This window comes from Petaurus breviceps, unplaced genomic scaffold (genome assembly GCF_028583685.1).
Source record: "Petaurus breviceps papuanus isolate PSGF00001 unplaced genomic scaffold, PetGlider_PUasm1.0 191, whole genome shotgun sequence".
In the NCBI taxonomy this organism is placed as follows: Eukaryota; Metazoa; Chordata; class Mammalia; order Diprotodontia; family Petauridae; genus Petaurus; species Petaurus breviceps.
This window is the reverse complement of record NW_027185811.1, coordinates 4,649,876-4,670,618: the sequence shown is the minus strand read 5'-3', so window position 1 is coordinate 4,670,618 and position 20,743 is coordinate 4,649,876. Positions and strand designations below refer to the sequence as shown.

Genomic DNA, 20,743 nt, shown 5'->3' with positions numbered 1-20,743 from the left:
ACTAGAATTCAGCATTTTTCACACGCAAAAAAGACCAAGTAAGAAATTATATTATATTCTTTGTGCTGCCCAGAGAGAGCTGAACTAAATAAAACATCCTTGTGGGCAGAACTAATCAAGCCCTATTTTTAAAACTGAGTCAATATCTCTGTGTGCTTTTTCTCATCTGTTTTCATCCTATACATATAAGATGCCTACCCATTAGCTAAGAGCTCAGAAAAAGGATACACATCTGACTAAATCACAATTAGCATAGTATCAATATTAACATGAAACTAATTCTTTAAATGAGTACATGCCACTGATTCCCTTGGTCTAAGGGAAAATCAGGTTTGATCTGAAAAAAAAATCAGGAAACAAGAGTAAAGAAACTTAAAATACACTATCTCATTGCTATTCTACCTTTATCTACTCCTCATGGTAAATCAGTATACAGGGAATAGAAGAGGAAGGAGTGGAAGAGAGGGAAGGGATAGGTGAAGGTAGAACTCAAATATTGCTGCTTCAGAAAAATGCCAACATTCCCACACAGAGAAAACACAAATGTTGTTAGGCAAGAATGGAATGAGAACAGGTAGCAAAGTTAAGAGTAAAATGTGTACCTTTGTGAGTATATCATGGTCTTCAAATTAGATCAATTTTTAAGACTTTTTTATTTGTTATTTACTTATTATTTGCTCCAAAGCTAAAGAATATTTCACAGAAAAAGTAGTTTACAGGTAAATAATTACCAATGCTAATAAAGAAAGTACAGGGGGTCAGAGCCAAGATGGCGGAGTAGAAGCACGACCTTCCCACGGCTCCGGCTTCCACCCTCCCCAATCCATGTAAAAAGGGGACTCTAAACAAACTTTGGAGCAGCAGAACCCACAAAATGACACAGAGAAGCTAACCTCCCGCTGAGGACAGCCCGGCAGGCCGGCAGGAATCAGCCAGCGCAGTGCTCTGGGAGCCGAGCCCAGCCCCGCGCCGAGGCTTTAGCCCCGGGGCGGGACTGACCAGCCGCCAGCCAGAGGGACTCCAGATCAGCAGAAGCTGTGGCCGTTTGCAGATTTATCAATACATAGATGCGAAGGACAAGGTGAGAGGCCAGTGCAGTCTGGACTTTGGGACCCAGGAAGTGGGAGTGCGTGGCTTTTACCCCCGGAGCGAGAAACCACTGAGACGCCAGCACAGCCTGCCAGCGCCACTTGGCGGCTTCAGCTCCTGGCCTGCAGAGTGTAGGGGGACCAAGCACCAGTCTGAGGGGTCATCGCTCTTGCTTTAACCTGCTTGGATCTGGATTGCAGTCTAGGGTGGAGGTCCTGGGGTGTGTGTCCAGCTTGCCAGAGCGTGTGGAGACCTCAGAGAGGGCACCCATCTAATACCTCCGGCAGCTGAGAAAACCCCAGCATTTGGGACGAAAACTTCCCTGTCTGGTGGCAGAGTCCTACTGTGGCAAAAAGCCCAAAAGTCAAATCATTGAGTGGCAAAATGAGCAGGCAAAGGAAACAAAGCAGACAGAAGATTCCAACATTACACTCCTATTTTGGGGATAAGAAGGAGCAAGGCATGGAGCAGGAGGAAAACAGTGAAGTCAGAACTCCTGCACCAAAAGCTTCAAAGGAAAATACAAGCTGGTTACAGGCCATAGAGGACCTTAAGAAGCAAATAAGAGAAGTGGAGGAAAAATTGGGAAGAGAAATGAGAACAATGCAAGAAAATTATGAAATGAGTGTCAACAGCCTGACTGAAGAAAATAATACCTTAAAAAACAGACTGACTCAAATGGCAAAGGAGGCTCAAAAAGGCAATGAGGAGAAGAATGCCTTAAAAACCCCCAGATGGAAAAAGAATCTCAAAAGCTCACTGAGGAGAATCATTGCTTGAGAATTAGATTGGAGCAAATGGAAGCTAAGGACTTTATGAGAAATCAAGATGCTGTTAAACAGATCCAAACAAATGAAAGAATAGAAGGCAATGTGAAATATCTCATGGGAAAAACCACTGACCTGGAAAATAGATCCAGGAGAGATAATTTAAAAATTATTGGACTGCCTGAGAGCCATGACCAAAGTAAGAGCCTGGAAAGCATCCTCCAGGAAGTTCTCAAAGAAAACTGCCCTGATGTTTTAGAACCAGAGGGCAAAATAGAGGTTGAAAGAATCCACCGATCACCTCCTGAAAAAGATCCCAAAAAGAAAAATCCTAGGAATATTATAGCCAGGTTCCGGAATTCCCAGATTAAGGAGAGAATATTACAAGCAGCCAGGAAGAAACAATTTGAATATTGTGGAAACACAATCAGGATAACCCAGGATCTGGCAGCTTCTACACTGAGGGATCAAAGGGCCTGGAATGTGATATTCCGGAGGTCAAGGGAGCCGGGATTAAAACCAAGAGTCACCTACCCAGCAAAACTGAGTATCACGTTTCAGGGGAAAATATGGTCATTCAGTGGAATACAGGACTTTCAAGCATTCTTGCTGAAAAAACCAGAGTTGAATAGAAAATTTGACATTCAGATACAAGAAGCAAGAGAAGCATGAGAAGGTAAACAGGGAAAAGAAATCATAAGGAACTTATCAAAGTTGAACTATTTATTTTTTTGAAGCAATCAGGGTTGAGTGGCTTGTTCAGGGTTGCATGGCCAGTTATTGTTTCTGAGTGTGGTGCTGAGCGTCTGGGCCCGGATTTGCTCCGGGTCGTCCCGGCACTGGAGCCGGTGCTCTTGCTCGCTGAGCCACCTGGCCAGAGTTGAACTATTAACATTCCTACATGGAAAAACAATAATTGGGGCGGCCAGGTAGCACAGCAAGTAAGAGCACCGGCTCCAGTGTTGAGAAGACCTGGAGATCGAATCCTGGGCTCAGACACTTAGCACCCACCCAGAAACACCTGGCCGTGTAACCTAGAGCAAGTTACTTAACCCCAATTGCTTAGGGACGGCCAGGTGGCTCAGCGAGTAAGAGCACCGGCTCCAGTGTTGGGACGACCTGGAGATCGAATCCCGGGCTCAGACACTCAGCACCACACCCAGAAATAACTGGCCGTGTAACCTTGAGCAAGTTACTTAACCCCGATTGCTTAAAAAAAAAAAACAATAATTGTAACCTATGAAACTTTTCTCAGTAGTTGAATGGATTAGAAATATATATATATATATATATGTCTTTATATGAGGGTATGCGGGCATATGAATACATATGTGAATGTGTGTATATATGTTTACAGGTATACATAGATAGAGGGCACGGGACCAACTTAACAGGAAGGGATGATACTTAAAAGGTGAAATTAAGAGGTGAGAGGAATATAATGAGAGGAGATGGGGAGAGACAGAGTGGGGCAAACTATCTCATACAGAAGAGGCAAGGGAAAATGGTTACAATGGAGGGGAAGAATAGGAAGGCAAAAGGGAATAGGTCAACGTTATTCCTATTGAATCTGGCTTGAGAAGGGAGGGAAATACACACTAAATAGGGGATCTCACCCTCCAGGAGAATGGGGGGGAAGGGGACGTGAGGGGGGATGATGGAAGGGAGGGTAGGCTGGGGGGGAGGGAAGTTGGAAGCACCCACTTTTGAAAAGGGACAGGATCAAAGTAGAGAATAGAACAAGTGGGAGGTGGGATAGGAGGGAGGGAAAAATAGTCAGTCTTTTACGATACATCTACCATGTTATTGTTTTGCATTAGCCACACATGTACAACCTATACTGAACTGCTTGTCCTCCCAGTGGGGGTGGGTGGCAGGGGGGGAAGGGAATGAATCTGGAATTGAAAGTTTTAAAATCAAATATTCAAATATATATAAAAAGAAAGTACAATCCTGTACAATAAGAAGAGAGAATTATCTTGTCATCACCCAAAGGTCCATCACCAAAGCAGAATTTTAAAAGCTGCCACACTACACTAGGGCAAAAAAAAATGGTTTTAGTTAAGCAATTCTCCATTGGATAAATTGTCAAAATTGAAAACAAACAGTTATCAAAAAATTTATCAAAAAAATAAACAAATTATTAACAATTATATGAAAGACTGCTCCAAAACAAAAATAAAAGAAACACAAAAAAAAATAACTGTTTTAGCTCACACAAAGCAAATTGCCAAAGATGAGAAAAGATAGAGTCAACACTGAAGATATTGTGGAGAGGCATACACTAAAGCAACTATTGGTGGAGGTGTGCATTGGTCCAACCATTCTAGAAAGAATATAGAATTATATTAATAATGTCACAAAAATGTCCATACCCTTTGACTCAGAGATCTCAGTAATTTATCTCCAAAGGTCAAAGATTAAAAAGAAAACTTCAATACACACCAAGATATTTATAGTACCATTTTTAATGGTTGTAAAGAACTTGAAACAAAGTCCATACTGATGAACTAAGGAATGCTACGGCACATGAACATGATGCCATATTATCATAAGAAACAATAACTCTTAGGAAGACATATGAATTAATATTAAGTGAAATAAGCAGAACCAGGAAAATTATTCCACAATGACTACAGAAATGTAAATAGAATGAACAACACTATTTGAAACGCAACACTGTATATAATAATGACCAAGAATGACTTGAAGAAGAGGTATGAGAATGTACTTTTCTCCCTTCTTTTCAAAGGTAGAGAACTATGTTAAATACTTTATATCCTGTTAGACTTGATTGACCTGTTGATTAGTTTTGCTGCACTATCAATTTTTCCTCTTTTTTATTCTGTTATAAAGAATGGCTCTCTGGGTAAGGGAGGGATACAGTGGGAAATGAGGTGATTTAAAAAAAAGATAAAAATCTGTTAGTAGTTTTAGAGTAGGAGTTCTAAATCAGGGGTACATGAACTCTTCTATTTAAATTTTTTTTCTTATATATACAGACTTTTGGGAGGTAAGATGGCAGAGTAAGTAATAAAATGCTGTAACTCTCCCATATTCACCTCAAAACAACCATAAAATAGCACCCCCACACAAATCCTGGAAAAGCAGAACAAGAAAAAAAATGGGGTAAAAGAATCCTTGAGCCCCAGAAACTTGGGAAGATCAGCAGGAAAGGTCTGTCTCACTCAGCAAGCCAGCAGCAAGCCCCACCTCAGCAAACCAGTGAGAGATCCTGAGCCTCAGAGTGCTGGAGTAGGTAAATGTCAACATCAGGACCCTATATGTGTTCTCAGCATAGTCAAGGGAAAGGTGAAACACCAGTTATGAGAACCACCACATGCTTTAGTGTATCCCCAGGGAAATGCAGAAACACTGGGACCCCAACTCAGCACTAGGTAAGCTGCCAGACCCCTACAGCCTCCAGCAGTGCCAGCTACATCCCACCCCCTCAGCACAGCACAAGGGTCCCCCCCATATGCCTCAGGGCAACATCAGCACAGCACCAAGTAATCAGTCAGAGCCTGCAGTCACAAGAAGTCTACAACAGTACCCTGTCCACTCTGGGAAAAGAGCTCAAATTTTAAAGAAAGGAAAAAGGCCAAAAAAGATGAGCAAATAAGAACAAAAAAAGAATCTGATCACATAAAGTGATTATGGTGACAGGGAAGATAAAGACAAACTCAGAAGAGGACAACAATGTCAAAATGCCTTTGGGCAAAACCACAAAAGAAAAGAAGGAAGTGGTCTCAAGTCTAGGAAGAACTCACGGAAGAGCTAAAAAATGGAGCTTAAAGATCATATAAGAGAGGAAGAAGAAAAACTGGGAAAAGAAATGGGAGGGATGCAAGAGAATTATGAAAAAAGAGTCAACAGTTTGGAAAAAGATAACAACTGCTTAAAAAGTAGAATTGGCCAAATGGAAAAGGAGATACAAAAATCCACTAAAGAAAACAGCTCCTTAAAAAGTACAATTGGCCAAACAGAAAAGAAAGTAGAATTGAGCAAGTGGAAGCTAATGACTTTTATGAGACATCAAAAACAACCAAATTTAAAAGAATGAAAAACTAGATGGAAATGTAAAATACCTCATGGGAAAAACAAATGACTTGGAAAACAGATCCAGGAGAGAAAATATCACAATAATTAGAATACTTGAAAGACATAATAAAAAGGAGGAAATGGACAGCATTTTTCAAAAAACTATCAAGGAAAACTGCCCTGATATCCTAAAACCGGAAGGCAAACTGCAGAGAGGGTGCCCTCCTAATAGCTCTGGCAGCTGCGAAAACCCCAGTGATTTGGGACAAAGCTCTCTCCACTCTGGAAGCAGAGTTCTACCGTGGCAAAGAGCTCAAAAGTCAAGTAACTGGTTGCTAAGAGGAGCTAGCAGAAGAAGCACAGACCACAGAATCCTTTTTTGGGGACAAAAAGGATCAAAGCATGGAACAGGAGGGAAGACAATGAAGTCAGAACTCCTGCATCAAAAGCTTCCAAGAAAAATATGAACTGCTTATAGGCCATGGAGGAGCTCAAGAAGGATTTTGAAAATCAAGTAAGAGAAGTGGAGGAAAAATTGGGAAGAGAAATGAGAATGATGCAAGAAAATCAGGAAAAGTGAGTCAACAGCCTGCTAAAGGAGACCCAAAAATACACTGAAGAAAATAGACTAACTCAAATGGCAAAAGAGGCTCAAAAACCCAGTGAGGAGAAGAATGCCTTAAAAAGCCCAATTTGCCAGATGGAAAAGGAATTTCAAAAACTCACTTAAGAGAATAACTCCTTCAAAATTAGATAGGAGCAACTGGAAGCTAAAGACTTTATGAGAAATTAAGATACCATAAAACAGATCCAAAGAAATAAAAAAGTAGGAGGCAATGTGAACTATCTTATTGGAAAAACCACTGACCTGGAAAATAGATCCAGAAGAGATAATTTAAGAATTATTGGACTACCTGAAAGCCATGATCAAAAAAAGAGCCTAGACAACATCTTTCAAAAAATTATCAAGCAAAATTGCCCTGACATTCAAGAACCAGAGGGCAAAACAGAAATTGAAAGAATTCACTGATCCACTCTTGAAAAATATCCCAAAAAGAAAACTCCTAGGAATATTATAGCCAAATTCCAGAGTTCCCAGGAAGCAGAAAATACTGCAAGCAGTCAGGAGCAATTTGAGTACTGTGGAAACACAATCAGGATAACACAAGACTTAGCAGCTTCTACATTAAGGGACTGGAGGGCTTGGAGTATGATATTCTAGAGGTCAAAGGAGTTAGGACTAAAACCAAGAATCACCTACCCAGCAAAAGTGAGTATAATGCTACAGGGGAAAATATGGTCATTCAATGAAATAGAGGATTTTCAAGCATTCTTGATGAAAAAACCAGAGCTCAACAGAATATGTGACTGTCAAATGCAAGAAGCAAGAGAAGCATGAGAAAGTAAACAGGAAAAAGAAATAATAAGGAATTTATTAAAGTTGATCTATTTACATTCCTACATGGAAAAATGATAATTGTAACTTGTAAGACTTTTCTCAGTATGAGGATAGTTGAAGGGAAAATGTGTGTGTGTATATATGAGAATATACATACATACATATATGTAAGAATATATATACATACATATATATGAATATATATATAACCTATCTTCCCAGTGGGAGTGGGTGAGGAGGGAAGAAGGAAAAAATCTAGAACTCAAAGTTTTAAAAACAAATGTTTAAAAAAACTTGCTTTTTGTATACATGCAACTGGGAAATAAGATATACAGGCACTGGGGTATAGAAATCCATCTTGCCCTACTAGAAAGTTAGGGGAGTGATGGGAGAGGATATAAGAGAGAACAGACTGGGAGAAGGGGTATTCAGTAGGCTTGCTATTCTGGGGTGGGTGATAGGGGAAAGACGGGGAGAAAAAATTGTAACTCAAAATCTTGTGGAAATGGATGTTGAAAACTGAAAATAAATTTAAAAATTTTTTTTAAATTTGATATCTGGGGGTGGCCAGGTGTCACAGTGAATAGAGCACCGGCCCTGGAGTCAGGAGGACTTGAGTTCAAATCCAGCCCAGACACTTAACACAAAACTAGCCATGTGACCTTGGGAAAGTCACTTAACTCCAACTGCCCTCCAAAAAGCAAAAAATAAATTTAAAAATTTGATCTCCAATATCAAAACCCAAGAGAAGCATAAGCAGGTTAAAAGGAGAAAAGAAAAAATAAGGGATTCAATAGAGCTAAACTGTTTATACCCCTACATGGGAAGATGATACTTGTAATTCTCAAAAAAATGTGTTACTAATAGTACAGCTAGAAGGAATATATACAGACATAGGGTATAGGTGTAAGGTGAATTTGAGGGAATGATATGATAATTAAGGGATGAAAAAGAGGAGTGCGCTGGGTGCAGAAGGAAGGGAGAGGTAGAATCGAGTAAATGATTTCACAGGAAGAGGCTCAAAAGACCTATTACAGTGGAGAGGGAGATGGGAGGGTGGGTGATCAGTATTGGCTCAAAGAGGGAATCATATGCACAATCAGTAGAATATAGAAATCTATCTTACCCAACAGGGAAGTAGCAAGGGAGGAGAGAAAGCAAAGGGAGGAGTGGTGCTTGACAGAAGGGAGGGCATATCAGGGCAGGTAGTAGACTGAAGCAAAACACTGGTGAACAGAGAAAGGATGAAAGGAAAGAGAAGACAAACAGAAGGAAAAAATAGGTTGGAGGGAAATACATAGTTAGTAATAATAACTGTGAATGTGAATGGGATGAACTGTCCCATAAAACAGCAGCAGATAGCAGAGGGGATCAAAAACCAGAACCCTACAATATGTTGTTTACAAGAAAAATACTTGAAGCGGAGAGAAACACACAGAGTAAAGGTAAGAGGCTGGAAGAGAATCTATTATGCTTCAGGTGAAGCAAAAAAAGCAGGGGTAGCAATCCTGATCTCAAAGTAAAAGCAAAAATTAACTTAATTTTAAGAAGATAAAGAAGGAAATTAAACTTGCTAAAAAGTACTACAGACAATGAAACAATATCAATACTAAACATATATGCACCAAACATATAGCATCCAAATTCTTTTTTTTTTTTAAAGCAATTTGGGTTAAGTAACTTGCTCAAGGTTACACGGCCAGTTATTTTTGTATGGGTGCCGAGTATCTGAGGCTGGAACCAATCCTGGGTCTCCCAACGCTGGGGCTGATGCTCCTACTCACTGCGCCACCTGGCCGCCCCTTAGCAACTGGGTTAAGTAACTTGCTCAAGGTTACACGGCCAGTTATTTTGTGTGGGTGTTAAGTATCTGAGGCCAGAACAGATCCCAGGTCTCCCGACTCTGGGGCCCAGGCTCTTACTCACAGCATCCAAATTCTTAAAGGAGAAGTTAAGTGAGTTATAGGAAGAAATAGACAGCAAAACTATACTAGTGGGAGACCTCAACTGTTCCCTCTCAGAACTCAATGAATCCTCAAAGAATCAACAAGAAAGAAACTAAGAAGGTAAATAGAATATCAGCAAAGTTAAATATGACAGGCCTTTGGAGAAAACTGAATGGGAACAGAAAGGAAAATACCTTTTTCTCAGCAGCACATGGCACCTACACAAAAACTGATCATGTATTAGGACATAAAAACTTTAGAATCCAATGTAGAAAGGCAGAAATATTAAATATTCTTTTTGGATCATAATGCAATGACAATTACATTCAACAAAGGACAGTGGAAAAGTAGATTAAAAATGAACTGGAAACCACATATTTTAATCCTAAACAATAAGTGGGTCAAAGAACAAATCAAAAAAAAACAAAAAATAATTTTACTAAATGGAATGACAACAAAGAGACAACATACCAAAATTTATGGGATGCAGCCAAAGGAGTATTTAGGGGAAAATGTATTTCTCTAAATTCTTACATCAACAAAATAGAAAAAGAACAGAACAATGAATTGGACATGCAACTAAAAAAAAAAACTAACTAAAAAAAGAACAAATTTAAAATCCCCAATTAAGCACCAAATTGGAAATCCCGAAAATCAAAGGTGAGATTAATAATACTGAAAGTAAAAAACCTATTGACTAATTTAAAAAAACCCTAGGAGCTGGTTTTATGAAAAAACCAATAAGGGGACCGCTAGATGGTGCAGTGAATAGTGCACTGGCCCTGGAATCAGGAGGACCTGAGTTCAAATCCAGCCTCAAGACACTTAACACAAAAGCTAGCTGTGTAACCTTGGGCAAGTCACTTAACCCCAATTGCCCTACCTTCCCTTTCCCCCCCCAAAAAAGCAAAAAAATTATTAAAATAAAACCAATAAGACAGATAAGTCATTGACTAATCTGATTTAAAAAAAATTAAAAAGAAAACCAAATATCCAGTATCCAAACTGAAAAGGGTGAAATCACCACCAAAGAAGAAGAAATGTAAGCAAGCATTAGGAAATATCTTGTTGAATTATATTCCAATAAATCTGATAATCTGAGTGAAACTGATGAATATTTACAAAAATATAAATTACCCAAATTAACAGATCAGGAAATAGAATGCCTAACTTACCCCATCTCAGAAAAAGAAATTGAACAAGCCATTGATGAACTCCCTTAGGAAAAATCCCTAGGGCCAGATGGGTTCACAAATGAATTCCACTAAATATTCAAAGAACAATTAATTCCAATATTATATAAACTATTTGGAAAAACAGGTGAAGGAGTCCTACCAAACTCCTTCTATGACACAAATATGGTGCTGATACCTAAACCAAGGGAGAGCTAAAACTGAGAAATAAAATTGTAGATCAATATCCCTAATGAATATCGATGCAAAAATTTTCAACAAAATACTAGCAAGGTGACAGCAATATATCTCAAAGATTATACACTATGACCAAGTATGACCAGTAATGCAGGGTTGGTTAGGAAAACTATCAATATAACTGACCATATCAATAATAAAACCAACAGAAATCATATGACTATCTCAATAGATGCTGAAAAAGCTTCTGATAAAATACAGCACCCACCCCTATTAAAAACAACAGAGAGCATAGAAATAAAGGGAGTGTTCCTTAAAATATTAAGCAGTTATCTATCAAAATCATCAGTAACCATCATCTACAATGGGAATAAGCTAGAAACCTTTCCAATAAGATGAGGGGTAAAGCAAGGATGCCCATTATCACCACTATTATTCAATATAGTACTAGAAATGTTAGCTACAGAAATAAGAAAAAGAAATTGAAGGAATTAGAATAGGCAATGAAGAAACAAAACAATCACTCCTTGTAGATGATATGATGGTACACTTAGAGAACCCTGGAGAATCAGCTAAGAAACTTTTAGCTGAAACAATTAACAACTTTAGCAAAGTCTTATGATATAAAATAAACACACAGAAATCATCAGCATTTCTTCATATGACCAATAAATTCCAGCAGGCAAGAAGCAGAAAGAGAAAAAGTTCCCTTTAAAATAACTGTGAATGATTTAAAAAGCACCTGCCAAGATAAACCCAGAAACTATGAACATAATTACAGAAGACTTTTCACACAAATAAAAGTCAGATCTAAACAACCAGAAAAATACCAATTACTCATGGGTAAGCTAAGCCAATATAATAAAAATGACAATTCTGCCTAAACTAATTTATTTATTCAGTGCCATACCAATCAAACTATCAAAAAATAATTTGAAAGAGCTAGAAAAAATAACAACAAAATTCATCTGGAGGAACAAATATCAAAGAAATCAATGAAAAAAAATACAAAGGAAGGCTATAAATACCAGATCGAAACTATATTATAAAACAGTAATCATCAAAACTCTCTGATATTAACTAAGAAATAGATCCCAGCCTTTGGGATAAGAACTCACTATTTGATAAAAACCGCTAGAAAAACTGGAAAACAATAGAACATAAACTAGATATAGACCAACACCTCATACCATATGCCAAGATAAGTTCAAAATGGGTGCATGATTTAGACATAAAGGGTGACATCATAAGCAAATTAGAAGAGCAAAGAACATTCTGCCTATCAGATCTATGAGGAAGAAAAGAATTCATGACCAAAGAGATAAGAGTACTATAAAATGTAAAACAAATAATTTTGATTACATTAAATTAAAAGCTTTTGTACAAACAAAACCAATGCGACCAAGAACATAAGGAAAGCAGAAAGCTGGGAAATAATCTTTACAGACAGTGTCTCTGATAAAGGCCTCATTTCTCAAATATATAGAGAACTGAGTCAAATTTATAAAAATACAAGCTATTCTCTGATAGATGGTCAAAGAATATGAACAGGCAGTTTTCAGATAAGAAATCAAAGCTATCTATAGGCATATGAAGAAGTACTCTAAATCACTACTGATTAGAAAAAGGCAATTTAAAACAACTCTGAGGTACCACCTCACACCTATCGGATTGACTAATATGACAAAAAAGGAAACTGATAAGTGTTGGGAGAGGATGTGAGAAAATTAGGACACTAATTGGTGGAGATGTGAACTGATCCAACCATTCTAGAGAGCAATTCAGAACTATGCCCAAAGGGCAACCAAACTGCATATACCCTTTGATCTTGCAATACCAATACTATGTCTGTATCCCAAAGAGATCATAAAAAAGGGAAAAGGACCTACATGTGCAAAAATATTTATAGTAGCCCTTTTCATGGTGGTAAAATATTAGAAACTGAGGGTATACCCATCAATTGGGGAATGACTGAACAAGCTGTGGTATATGAATGTAACAGAATATTACTGTGCAATAAGAAATGAAGAACAGACAAATATCAGAAAAACCTGGAAAGACTTGTATGAACTGATGCAAATTGAAATGAACAGAACGAGGAAAACATTGTATATCGTATCAGCAACACTGTGATGATCAACTATGAATAACTCAGTTCATCTCAGTAACACAATGATCCAAGAAAAATAGAAAGAACTCACAAAGGAAAATGCTATCCACATCCAGATAAAGAACTGATTGACTCTGAATGCAGAGCAAAGCATATTTTTTTCACTTACTCTCTTTTGTGTTTTTCTTTCCTTTTGATCTGTTTCTTCTTTCACAACTATGACTAATATGGAAATGTTTTACATGATAGCACACATATAACCTCTATCAAATTGCCTACCATTTTCAGAAGAGGGGGAAGTGGAGGGGAGGAAGGAGGGAGAAAAATTTGGAACTTAAACATCTTGTAAAAATGAATTCTAAAAATTGTCTTGATATGTAATTGGGAAAAAATATTATTAAAAAAATTTTCGGGCGGCTAGGTGGCACGGTGAATAGCGCATCAGCCCTGGAGTCAAGAGGACCTGAGTTCAAATTTGGCCTCAAACACTTGACATACTTACTAGCTGTGTGACTTTGGGCAAGTCACTTAACCTCATTTGCCTACGAAAAAAATTTTTTTTATAACTATTTCAATATAATTGTTAACTAGGAAAAAATTATTCTCTATAGCTTTCAAAGATATCTTCCCATAAACTATCAGGTGAGTAGCAGTACTTCTGTTATAAACAAGGCCAAGTTGTTTAAATCAATTAAAGAACTGAATGGGTACATATGAGGAAGAAACTTGCAAAAAGTACTGGTTTCTCTAATACAAGAACCACAGAGACCAAGTTTGGTCGGTATCCAAAGTAATCATCTTGACCCTAAAGAAATTCTCATATACTTATGTGCCTTCAATAAGATTTCCCCTAACCCTCCCATACCTGAGGCTGATAGGGGTTTGCCTTTACCAAACTTAATAAAAAATAATTCTAATTATATCAAATTTAAGAACAGATTTGTTCCAACTCTCAACTCAAGACTCCAAAAATTCCTTCCTACTAAAAAGTAACAATAATAGCTACTTTGTGTGAACATTCTTGAAATCTGAGGTATGACTGAAAGTAGTGTCTTATGTGGATACCATACCAACCTGGAGCCCTTTCGAGTGTCATGGTAAAGACTTCGGCTGATTCTGGGTTTCTGTAAAGTTGAAGTTGGTGCAGGGGTGGAATTTCTCCAGTGGCCATTCACACTTTGACCAAATGTTCTTGGCTCAACCAGAAAACTGTCTGAGGAAGGGCTATCTGAAAGAGAAAAATTATGTATACCATAAATAACTATACCTGGTATTCTGTACATATTGCAGTCATGTTAATGTTCCAAGTAAAGTGGCAAATTAGGTATCTAAAGAAATTGAGTCTCAAATGCTAACAATGTTTACTTTTGCAAACCACAGTTGATTCTCAGTCTTGCTAACCTAAAACTTGATGAAGAAGATTAATCCTACTATAGCCATGTGCCTTATCTATAACCAATATGGCTTTAGGATGTACAATCAAAGTCAATATTTTACCCCAACTACATCTTGCAAGTAGGTAAAAGTTTAAGGAGCATTTTAATTAAAATGAAAAACATGAGTTACTTAATGAGCAGTTGGTGCCATTTCCTTTTTGTCAGGCCCTGTCTTCTCCCACCAAGGACCTTCTATAGAGAGGTGGTCTACTAAACACTCTCTAAAGCAAGGTAAACTCTGGCTCTCATGCAACAGAAATGACCTATCACCTGCACTGGAGACCTGCTTCGGTTTGTCCTCAAGCTGTTGAGGCACATGACTATTAGCTGTATAATTCTGAGGATTGCTAATTATTGATGCTGATTTTTCTAACCTGGGGACTGAAAGGAGCAATGGCTCTGAAATCCCACCTCTGCAGTCATTTACTAAGCAAGTCACTTTTCTCCTCTGCAAAATGAAGGACTGGGACTAGATCACATCTGAGGTCCCTTCCTATTCTAGCACTAATAGGACCAATTAGAAGCAGCAAGATGAAGCAGTAGCTAGAATGTCAGCCCTGGAATAATATGTTCAAACCCAACCTCAGACATTGACTAGTTATAGGACCATGGGCAAGTCACTTAACTTCACTTAATCTGTTTGCCTCGGTTTTCTCATCTGTAAAATCAGGATGAAAATAACACCTACTTCCTGGGGTTATTGTGAGGATTATAAGTCACTTAGCATAGTACTTGGCACTCTAAAGTAAGCACTCTATTAATGTTAGCCATAGGGACAGCTAGGTGGCACAGTGGATAGAGTGCTGGGCCTGGAGTAAGGAAGACTCCTCATAGTGAGTTCAAATCTGGCCTCAGACACTTACTACTAGCTGTGTGACCCTGGTCAAGTCACTTCACCCTGTTTGCCTCAGTTTCCTCATCTGGAAAATGAGCGGGAGAAGGAAATGGCAAACTATTCCAATATCCTTGCCAAAAAAACACCAAATGGGGTCATGAAGAGTTGGACGTGATCAAAAAAAGGACTTAATAACAACATTATTAGCTATTATTGTCTAAGGACAAAACTGCACCAAGTGATGTAGCACTTTTTATTTATTTGATAAGGTAAAGAAAATAGAGATAGTGAGATGGAAAATTTTTTCAAAGTAAAATTATGACATCTGTTTAAAATTACCTGTATTTAGGGTATATTTATAGAAAAAGGAACATTTATAGTACAATTGCTTTAAAAACTTGTATCAGTTGACATTTTGTCCTTCAAGATAAGGCTAAATAAACCTATGATCCTTTGATTAATCTGGAACTCATCCAACAAAATTAGCTGATAAAGAATTTTCCCCTCTATTCAACTATGGTGGCCTCCACTGTGTTGGTTGTGAAAAAGGCATGGAAATGGGAGTCAGAACACCCAGATTCATATCCCAGCTCAAGATCCAGAATCTGTGGGACTTTAGGTGAGTCATTTAAGTGCTCTAGGTCTCCGTTTTCTCATCTGCAAATCAAGAAGGATAGATGATACAATCTTTAAGACCCATTCTAAGCTCTAAATTATATGATCTTACAGAATGGAAATATCAGAATGATTATTATTGACTCATTTTCTAAACTATTCACAAATCCAAAGTTTCTTTCACAGAACTTTTTTCAAAATTCTACTATTTAGATTAGTACAAAATATTTCATCAATTAATTTTAGCTTAATGACAAGAAATTTGCATCAATGTGACTTCAAAATCCGATTGTAATATATTTTTCCTTTGTGTTAACGAAATTCTCAACACAATTTCCTAACAACTACATTCACCTGTTGGTGCTATCTTCATACAAAGTCAAAATAACAAGTCTCAAAAGCAATGCCATAAAAATCAAATCCTAAAATGCACAGTACAAGCTTGCACTGACCTTTATCCCTCACACTCCTAACCAAGAAATAGTCTCTAAGTACTGATGTCTATTTGAGGAATAAGTCTGTCAAGAAACCCAAATTATCCTGACAGGCATGAAATTTGAGACCACAGCTGATGCAGAGTGACCTTCCCAACAGTATGTAATAGAAGTTTCAGTCTCAAAGAATATGATACCAGGGAATCATTACATCCAGAATTAGCTGGTTTTATCAGGGTCTCAGTGAAATCATAGAATTCTCTTCAGCTGTTGAAGTGATACAGCAAAGCCAGACAAGGTCTAGCAGGGAGCACCCCAGACATTGTCTAGGAAGGGTTTTGACCTGGGATTCTGGCATTACAGAAAAGTCAAGAGTTGTAAATGTCATAGTTAAGACTACATATTAAGCAATAACTTGACAAAGAGGTGAGGATCAATGGATCACTTTTCCGGAGGTGCACTAAGTTTAGTATCCACTTAAAAACTACTGCAATAAAATATCTTCAAAGTAAATAGCATCCAAAAAGGCACTAAACTGTGCACACCCTTTGACCCAGTGATTCTACCACTAGGCCTATACTATGAAGAGATCAAAAAAGAGGTAGAGGACCCATATGTGAAAAAAATATAGCAGTTCTTTTTGTTAGGACCAAAAAAAACAACAGATAACAGAGGGGGGTGACTTTCAAATGGAAAAATGGCTGAACACATTTTGAAATATGAATATGATGGAATATTTCTGCATCACAAGAAAATGACAAAGAGGGGCGGTTAGGTGGCACAGTGAATAGAGCACCGGCCCTGGACTCAGGAGGACCTGAGTTCAAATGCTGTCTCAGACACTTAACGCTTACTAGCTGTGTGACCTTGGGCAAGTCACTTAACCCCATCTGCCCTCCAAAAAGCAAAAAAAGAAAAAGAAAATGACAAAGGGGGTGGTTTTCAGAGAAACCAGAGAAAGTTTGTATGAACTGGTACAAAGTGAAATGAGTAGAACCAGGAGAACAATTTATACAAAATCTTTGGAAGATTTAGGAATAATAAAGAAAAGGAAAGAAAAGAAAAGGTCACTGGAGTATTTTTTAATAAGTGATTCAAGCTGGACAGCATTGAAAGATCCATGTTAAATTTATTATATACTTAAAAAAAGAAAATCAAGCTATATATAATAAGGATTCATAGTTTCATGAAATATTTTTTCTGTTTTACATACATTGAAATGCTCGTTTTACTTAAGTTCAGAATTATTTTTTAAAAGCAAATGTTCTCATCTTAGTAAATGGTGTCTTGATAGCCTAAAAGGTTAATGCACCTTCAGAGCAATAACCTGTACCTCTAGAGCATAGGTACAAATTAAATCATTTTCATGCTAAGCTACTTTTCTTTGTTCAGAACAAAAACCTTTTGTCTTCCTTCTCAGGTGGTCTTAATCAAACAAAATGATTTAAGATTTAAGAATCTAAATGAGATTAATAGCTGACTCTAAGACTGAAACAAAGTTATTATTTTCCTATTATCAAGAATAACCTTTTGTTTTGTTCATGAAGAGCTCAGAAGCAGGCTTTTAAAAATAGGATAGGAAGAGGGCCTAGACCAGTGAGCTCACTAGTATGGGGAATTTCTGAGTGAGGTTACTCCCTCTACCAAAGCGGGTGTCTGGCACCTTCTTTTGCAACTTATGGTCTGAAGAGACCTAGGGAACTGAGATTACCCAGAGTCAGAGAGCCAGTATGTGTCAGAGACAGAATTTGAATCCAAGCGTTCTTGGCTCCAAGGCCAATTATTTATCCAATGCACCATATTGTTTTTCTTTTTAAAATATTGGTCTCAAATTGATAAAGATTTAGATTTTTAAAAATTTGATTCAAGAAGACAAGCATAAACTCTATGACTTACTAAAGAGTAATAATTGTTATGACTCCAGGGATCCCAGCTTACCCGACTATATTTCAGTCAGTCACCAAGCATTTATTAAGCACCTACTATGTGCCAGGCATTGTGTTAAATGAAGGAGATACAAAGGAAGATAAAAAAACAAAAACAAGTAAATAAACAAACAAAAAACCACCCAGTGCCTCTTCACAAGGAGTTCACAGTCCAACAAGGCAGATAACAAGTAAATAAGCTACTATGTACAAACATATTTGCAGGATAAATTAGAGATAATTAACAGAGCAAAAGCACTAGCATTAAGAGGGACTGGAAAAGGCTTCCAGTAGAAGGAGGGATTGTAGCTGGGAAGGAAAGAAGCCAAGGAAGCCAGAAGAAGGGGAGAAGATGGAGGGAAGCCAGAGATAAGATGGGAGAACATTCTAAACAGGGGAGAGAGCTAATGAAAATGCTTAAAATTGGGAGATGAAATGTTTTATGTGATGAAGAGCAAGGAAAAGAATTTCAGAATCAGAGAAGAAGCAAATATCAGTATATAGGCATTATGACAGGACAGAGAAACCAAGGACCTCCATTTGGTCTAATCAATTATCAAGAAGCAAGGCCAAGGCAACAAGGGTAGTAATTGTTTAAATAAATGAATAGGTCCAAAAGACAAAAACAAACAAACAAAAAATCCAGCAAGATACACAAAAGATTGGACATGAATAGACTGAAGGAGAAATTTTAAAATGAATACACAGTTAACAAGCAAGATTATACAAAAAAGCAAATGGGTAGGGTTATGAGGAAATATATCTTGGATTCAAATGGAAACATTAATCACACAAATCCTTTACTGATTGGCGAGTCAGTAAGACAGTGAAAAATTAGAATTTCAGACTTGGAAGAAATCTTAGAGATCATTTGGTTTAACCTCTTCATTTTGCATAAATTAACTAAAGCCCAGATAGGTTACATGATTTGCCCAACATCACATTTCCGATTAATGGCAGAATCATAACTAGAATATGAGACTCCTGATATCCAGTTCAGTGCTCTCTCTTCTACAAAGTCCAATTTAGAGATCAATGACTCTCAATCATGCTACTTCTCAATATACTTAGTATACCTCTTTTCTATGTGACCATCAGTTAGGAGGAAGGCAGAACATAGGCTGGCAGGCCAGGAAATAGGGACAGCCCAGAAGAATGTAGGCACCTGCCAACCATGGAATATAAAATGAACAAAAAGGAACAGCTATGACAGGTGCTAGAAAAAATGTATGGCTAATGTGTCAATGAACAAGACTGGGTCCGAGTAAAGTATCACTGTTCATGTTTAATTATTCCTGTTTTGTTTTTTATTGCAGTCCTCCTTCACTGGAGTTTTTAAGGATTTTTTGGAGATTCTCAGTGTATAGTTAAACCTTTTAAAACCCAAACACAGTTTCTCAAAGAATATATGTAGATTATGATAGGCCAAATATTAAGTTTTAAATCAATGCCATGTTCTCTGTACATCACCAAAAAAAAACCCAACTATAATTTTTTTCCAACTGCCACTGCTGTTCTCCCCACATAGAAATGTAACTGCAAAATAGGAGAATGGATTAGAAGAAAACTATCCAAACAGTTTGGTGACATGATGGATAGAGTTCTGGGCCTGGAATCAGGAAGACCTGAGTTCAAATCTGACCTCAGACACTTACTAGTAGTGTAACCTTGGGCAAATCACTTAATCCTATTTATCTGTTTCCTCATCTGTAAAATGAGCTGGAGAGGAAAATGGCAAACCACTCCAGCATCTTTTCAAGAAAACCCCAAATGGGGTCACAACTGACTGACCAAACATCTAAATAAAAACTTGAATTGAGCTGTGACTTGAATTGAAAAACAGCAACCAAAAGAGCTTTAAAGTAATGCTTTAAGAGAGAAATGACACATCATTCTTGACAATTGCTAAACTTTAAGTGATAGCAACTACATATGTCCTAGTAGAAAGAAATATACAGCATATTAAAAGTGTATTTTATGACTCCAAGAAATGCATCATACCTGAATAATAATTTGGGTTATATACTGTACTCCTTGTTGAACAAGTAAAGGATGGATCCAAATTTTCAGTCCTAGAAGGCAAAACCTACACAAAATAATGTTTTTTAAAATCAGATTTCAGATAATAAGATGTGAAGGAAGACACATATATTAAAAGAAAGTCTATTCACTGAGATTACAACATATGTTAGAAAGAAAGAAATTAAGCAAAAATCTGAGAAGGAAAAAAAATGGCAGCTTGATAAAGGGTTTGAAAAAGGACGGAAGGGGGGTAGCTAGGTGGCACAGTGAATAGAGCACCGACCCCGGAGTCAGGAGGACCTGAGCTCAAATCTGGCCTCAGACACCTAATACTTACTAGCCATGTGACCTTGGGCAACTCACTTGACCCCAACTGCCCTGCCTTCCCCCCTCCAAAATGCAAAAAAAGGCAAAAGGATGGATAATTCAAAAGCTGTTTTAAGATTTTATTTTAATTCAAAGCATGCTCATTAGTAAGGTACACACATCTTATGATATGAAATATATCCACTTATTTGAATAATGAATCTATTCTACATCCTTTTTGAGAAAGCTATAGCCTAAAGCACCAAAGAGAAAAACGTGGCTCACTAGTGGATACCACTTGCTTCCTAGAGGCTTTTGGGTAGAGACTATTGTAGACTATTTGGGTAGAGACTATTTTTGGGTAGAGAGAGACAGCTCAATTGGAAGTTCTCAGAACAGCTACATGCAGAAACATTTTCTTTACTGTTGCCCAGCAACTTTACTAATT

At 37.6% G+C, this 20,743-nt stretch overlaps 1 protein-coding gene across 10 annotated transcripts in view; it reads right to left on the bottom strand.

The window, feature by feature from the left end:
• The window catches only part of SENP1 (SUMO specific peptidase 1), an 83,960-nt gene that overhangs the window by 39,224 nt on the left and 23,993 nt on the right, over window positions 1-20,743 (bottom strand). For 9 of the 10 annotated variants that reach the window (XR_011169157.1, XM_069092670.1, XM_069092667.1 and 6 more), the window contains 2 exons: window positions 19,969-20,053; window positions 13,797-13,950 (listed from right to left, as the gene is read on the bottom strand). Coding sequence is in view for 8 of the 10 variants with exons in the window: in XM_069092670.1 (XP_068948771.1) it covers window positions 13,797-13,950; window positions 19,969-20,053 (239 nt within the window). In the remaining 2 variants the exon portion in view is untranslated. The remainder of the gene's footprint in view (window positions 1-13,796; window positions 13,951-19,968; window positions 20,054-20,743) is intronic. The other variant, XM_069092671.1, reaches the window with a different exon arrangement.